We start from the raw sequence: 5870 nt of genomic DNA, 5'->3' as shown, positions 1-5870 counted from the left end.
TCCTCTTAAGTATACTCCTACTGCCTTTATACTTTAAGGATTCACTCGATCTATCCTGTCTATACCTGACATATGCTTCCTTCTTTTTCTTAACCAAACCCTCAATTTCTTTAGTCATCCAACATTCCGTATACCTACCACAGAAATATAATTTCTCTGGATTCTTGTTATTTCATTTCTGAAGGCTTCCCATTTTCCAGCCTTTACTGCGAACATCTGCCCCCAATTAGCTTTTGAAAGTTCTTGCCTAATACCATCAAAATTGGCCTTTCTCCAATTTAAAACTTCAACGTTTAGATCTGGTCTATTCTTTTCCATCACTATTTTAAATCTAATAGAATTATGGTCGCTGGCCCTAAAGTGCTCCACCACTGCAACCTGATAGAAGTATATGATTTGGATGTGAACATAAGAGGTATTGTTAGTAAGTTTGTAGATGACACCAAAATTGGAAGTGCAGTGGACAGCGAAGAAGGTTACCTCAGACTACGATGGGATCTTCATCAGATGGGCCAATGGTCTGAGGAGTGGCAGATGGAGTTCAATTTAGATAAATGTGAGGTGTTGCATTTTGGAAAAGCAAATCTTAGCAGGACTTATACACTTAATGGTAAGGTCCTAGGGAGTGTTGCTGAACAAAGAGACCTTGGAGTGCAGATTGATAGCTCCTTGAAAGTGGAGTCGCAGGTAGATAGGATAGTGAAGAAGGTGAAAGCTTAATGGAGAAATGCATTTTTGCCCAGCGGGTGATAGGTGCTTGGAACATGCTGCCTGGGGAGGTTGTAAAACCAGATACAGTAGTAACATTTCAGAGGCATGTAGACAGGTATGCTTTCCTTTATTGGTCAGAGTATTGAGTACTGGAATTGGGAGATCATTTGAGGCTGTACAGGAGATTGGTTAGGCCACTTTTGGAATATTGCGTGCAATTCTCATCTCCTTCCGACTGGAAGAATGTTGCTAAACTTGAAAGTGTTCAGAAAAGATTTACGAGGATGTTACCAGGGTTGGAGGATTTGAGCTATTGGGAGAGGTTGAAGAGGCTGGAGCTGTTTTCCCTGGAGCACCGGAGGCTGAGGGGTGTGGCTGGAGGTTTATAAAATCATGAGGGACATGCATAAGGTAAAAAGGCAAGGTCCTTTCCCTGAGGTGGGGGAGTCCAGAACTAGAGGGCTGAGGTTTAGGGTGAGAGGGGAAAGATAAAGAGTCCTCAGGAGCAAATATTTCACGCAGAGGGTGGTACGTGTATGGAATGAGCTACCAGGGGAAGTGGTGGAGACTAGTACAATTGCAACATTTAAGAGGCATCTGGATGGATAGATGAATAGGAAGGGTTGAGGGATATGGGGTGGGTGCTGACAGGTGGGGCTAGATTGGGTTGGGATATCTGGTCGCATGGGCATGTTGGACTGAAGGGTCTGTTTCCGTGCTGTACATCTCTAGGACTCTGTATGAAAATTATGAAGAGTCTAGGGTGGACAGTCAGAGTGTCTTTCCCAGGCTGGAAATATCAAATACAATGGGTTATACACAGGTTCAAGTTGAGAAGGGGATAGGTTAATGGAGAGATGCATTTTTGCCCAGAGGGTGATAGGTGCCTGGAATATGCTGCCAGGGGAGGTTGTAAAACCAGATACATTCGTAACATTTAAGAGGCATGTAGACAGACAAACGTGAGCAGGCAGGGAACAAAGGAACCAAGCATGTGCAGGCAAATCGGATTAGTTTCGAATAGCATCGTCGTCAGCACATACATGGTGGGTCAAAGGGCTTGTTCCTGTACTTAATCAGCATCTTGTCTCTCATGTGGCATGAAGGCCTGATTAATTGTAAATTGCCAGAAAGGTGTTGAGTTTGAATTTGAGAGGTTAAATTATTCTTTTTAGCTCCTCCCTGACATCATTCATATAAGATGGTAAAGTGAAGGAATTCAGTGTTGAGACCAATATTGGCCTACTCCTTCCAACCACCTCCCTCTCTCTGCAGCAATCACTTACAAGAGGTAAAACAGAGAGAGGAAAACAATGTAAGCTAGCACTTTGTTTACCAGGATACCTTCTGAGCTAAGCAGGGATTGAGCTGGGACATCCCAGGTGGATTAGTATAGGACTGCATGTCCAACACAAGCTGAAATTCACCATATTCCTCACCCCCTCACAGGGGCTGAGACTGTAGAAAACAGGCACAACCATATGATTTAAGTGCGGAAATAGGCCATTCAGTCCTTTAAGCCAGGTTTGCGATCCAATAAAGTGATGGCTGATCGGTCTCAGAATGTCACATTCTCTTTGGTCCCCAATAGCCTTTAACCCCAGGCCCAGCAAGAATCAACCAACTGAATCCTTAAACACACACAAAAATGGTTCAAACACTTCAATGACCCTGTCTCCATTGCCTTCTGAGGCACAGAGCTCCATAATCGCACATTTCATTGTATGCCCTTTCACAAGGGGTGGCATGGTGGCTTACTGGTTATCACTGCTGTCTCACAGTAGCTGGGACACGTGTACGATTCCAACTTCGGGTGACTGCATGGAGTTTGCACATTCAGCCATGTCTGGGTGCTCCAGCTAGGAGGATTGGCCAAGCAAAATTGCCCATAGTTTCTAGGGATGTGCAGGCTAGTCTTGGATTAACCATGAGAAATGCAAGGTTCCAGGTATAGTGTAGGGGGGAGTGGATCTGGGTGGAATGCTCTTTTGAGGGTCGGTATGGACTCGATTGGCTGAATGGCCTGTTTCCACACTGTAGGGATTCCATGGTTCTAAGTGACCCACAATTGTAGTGTACAGCCACCACCGTGGTACTGAGACAAATTGTGCCATGGCTGCCACCCAAGAATTTATGTTGAGTTGGCTGAGTTTGGGTACGGTACTCCAGTCTAGGTGCTGACAGCTGGAATTGGTGGCTGGGAGGGGAAAGAGAGGGAGTGGTGTGGTACACACTTGAATCTGTGGTGTTCTCGTTCCTGGTTTCTATACAATGACTCCAGTCAGAGAGCATGATGTGAGACCATCCACAGCTGAATAGTTGACAGGCATCCACCAAATGCAGGCACACGTGACAAATGAGCTCTTGTGCTGAAAAATTAAAACAAGCAAAAACACTGCAGGGGGAAAGGGTAATGACAGCCCAGGTTATACAATCAAACATCCGGCTTACCTGCTGAGTCAGGCACCAGGGAGAAAGCTGTTTTACACGAGAATGAGTTCGGTTAGGATAAAGACTCCCAGCAAACTGCACACTCTCCTGGGTGTGTTTCCTGATTATATCAGTGATTAAAAAGCCAGGGAGGAGCCTGAGCGGGAGGGGGAAGCTGAGAGAAAAAGCTGCGAGAGCGTGACTCAGCACAAACACCCTGGGAGGTTGAGGTGACTTGGCAGATTGAGAGGAAGGATCCAGATCTGAGTGGGACAAGAGGATCAGGCACATACTCCACAGCATGACCCTTCACACGCTGACCTCATACTGACAGTGAGAGCCTGCTCGCAGACTTAGCCAGAAACAATTTAATGCGAGAAATGTTTCAGGTTTAGTGTGTTTATCTGTTCCCATGCAACGCCTGCTTTGCAGCTTCTTCAACTCTGTGAATCTTTGTTTTCTCAGTCCACTTTCTGGTTTTGTATGTTTCTCTGTACCTATATGCGATTCCCTCTCTCTGTTTCTGTGTGTTTTTCTCTGTGATTATGTGTCTGGCTTTTTTCCCTTGTCTGTGTCTCTACTTCTGTGGTTCTTTCCCTCTGTGTCTATGTGTAGTTCTCTCTTAATCATAATTACTCTGCCTTTATTCTACATCTCAATCTCACTCATCTGCGCCTGAGAAAGAAATTTCAGCTTCATCTCACTGGAATTCTCTGTTTCCTTGTATTATCCCTCAGAGATTTATTTGTGGTTTTTCTTGGATTCTTTGAGAGGCTGATACTTCCCTTGGCATTCAGTAAGATCCACTCTGTTCTCATTCTCTGGGCCTATCTGAACATAGAATGATTTTATGAATAATCTTAAACAAAAGTTGCCCCAAAAGGCAGGAACACGTACCATTGTAATCCCCAGAATCTGTGCCTCTGAGTTGGGGGGGGGGGGGAAACAATACTTACAAATTCCTATTCCTGGTCACTGCTATATGTTGCCGAATAGTTGAACAGGCCTCAACATGATACCAGACTCAGCCAATGTTTCAGTGATTGAGATCCCTCAAACACTTAATGAATATAAGAAAACCAAGGTTGGCTTAGAAGCTGGAAAAGCATAGCTGGTCAGGCAGCATCCAAGGAGCAGGAGACTTGAGGTTTCAAGCATAAGCTCTTCATCAGGAATAGGGGGACCCCAAAGGGGCTAAGAGGTAAATGAGGGGGTTGGGGCTGGGGGAAAGGTAGCTAGGAATGTGATTGGTTCACAAAGGTGGGGGTGATGGTGATAAGACGGCTGAAGAGCTTCAGGGCAAAGGATATGGGGGGGGTAGGGGGTGTAGTGAGAGAGACTCACAGATCCTTGGACGAGGCTTTGCAGGAAGATTATAATCATCTAAGAGAAAGTGAGGACTGCAGATGCTGGAGACCAGAGTCCCGCCTCCATCCCATTTGTCTCTCAGCCCCTTGCCCACCCACGCCCCCAAGCATTCCTGATGAAGAGCTTGAAATTTTGACTCTCCTGCTGCCTGACGGCTGTCCCTTCCCAGCACCACACTTTATGACTCTGATCTCCAGCATCTACAGTCCTTACTTTCTCCAACGGCTTAGAAGACCCAGGATTCCAAGATTCTGGAGTAGAGTGGTGCTGGAAAAGAACAGCAGTTCAGGCAGCATCCAAGGAGCAGTAAAAATCGACATTTCAGGCAAAAGCCCTTCATCAGGAAGACAGGATTCCAAGAACATGGCATCCTGCAAAGTTCTGGATGTGACAGGAAGACAGAGACAAGTCGATGTGCCCCCCTCCAATGGAAATGAATATACAGCAAACCAGATATACTACATTAAGCAGGGGGTGGGATATCGATGTCGACCCTTAAAGGAACCTGGAGACAGCGATATGGCCATTGTGGCCCCTTTATGGGCAAGATGGCTTCTTCAGCTCCTCTGGATGGGGCAGGGGGGGGGGAAGCTGAAGCATCCCCTTCACTATAGAGGGCAGTGAGTTGATGTCTGAGGAGGACAAGGGTGGGGCCAGTAGAGTGCCCCCCTGTGGGAGAGAGTAGAGGTGCATGTGGAAGGCTGAGTACAGTATTTGATTGCACCTGCACGAACCAGAAGCCACTGGGTTCAAACCCCACTCCAGTCAATCCCGCAATGTGAAAACCAAGCACACAGATTCGAGTTCCTGAATCAGGGGGGAGGGCCGGAGTGTCACCCTCTGAGGGAGACCGCCTTATCTATTTAATATCCTTTCCACTTTAAAAAAAAAACTGATCGGTGAACACCCCACAGTCGGTTGGACTGTGGCCAATCCTTACAGCGTTTCCCAGTCCAGTCAGGAAAGAGTTGAAAGCAGGACTAGAGAGAGAAAAAAAATCGACATCCAGGCCTTAAAAAAAACCTCTCACTCACCTCACAGTCCTGTTTAAACAGGAAGTGTTCGCTTCCTGCTTCTGAGAGAACATGGTTCTTTCTAAAACTCATGTTTCATGGCGGAAGGTTTTTGAAACGAAATCCTTTGAGGTTTCTCAAAATCATTTTTTCCAGGAGCTGACTGCGTTGTGTACGATTTTACAACATTGTGTTAGGATTGATTAGACGCCGTTCTCCAGTTAAGCTGCACTTCAACCCCCTGTGATAATCACAAACCATCCCCACTTCCCGACAGCAACTAGGAAGGTTAAACCTTTCCCTTCGGGCTGCGAGGTCATTCTTGGAAAGAGCAGTGGCTCATCTACA

The 5870-nt window shown here is 46.1% G+C and overlaps 1 protein-coding gene across 3 annotated transcripts in view; it reads right to left on the bottom strand.

Moving 5' to 3' along the window:
• Positions 1 to 5777, bottom strand: part of LOC122558607 (oxidative stress-induced growth inhibitor 1-like) — a 29888-nt gene extending 24111 nt beyond the window's left edge. The window contains exon 1 of one of the 3 annotated variants that reach the window (XM_043707381.1): positions 5544 to 5777. In XM_043707381.1, coding sequence (XP_043563316.1) covers positions 5544 to 5615 — 72 coding nt within the window. In that variant the 5' untranslated portion in view covers positions 5616 to 5777. Of the gene's footprint in view, positions 1 to 3162; positions 3448 to 5543 lie in introns of those variants that run through there. The other 2 variants (XM_043707380.1, XM_043707382.1) reach the window with 2 other exon arrangements.
• Between the last annotated feature and the right edge of the window lie 93 nt (positions 5778 to 5870).

The sequence above is a fragment of the Chiloscyllium plagiosum genome, chromosome 17 (genome assembly GCF_004010195.1).
Source record: "Chiloscyllium plagiosum isolate BGI_BamShark_2017 chromosome 17, ASM401019v2, whole genome shotgun sequence".
Taxonomy (NCBI): domain Eukaryota; kingdom Metazoa; phylum Chordata; class Chondrichthyes; order Orectolobiformes; family Hemiscylliidae; genus Chiloscyllium; species Chiloscyllium plagiosum.
This window is presented reverse-complemented; position numbering and strand designations above follow the sequence as displayed.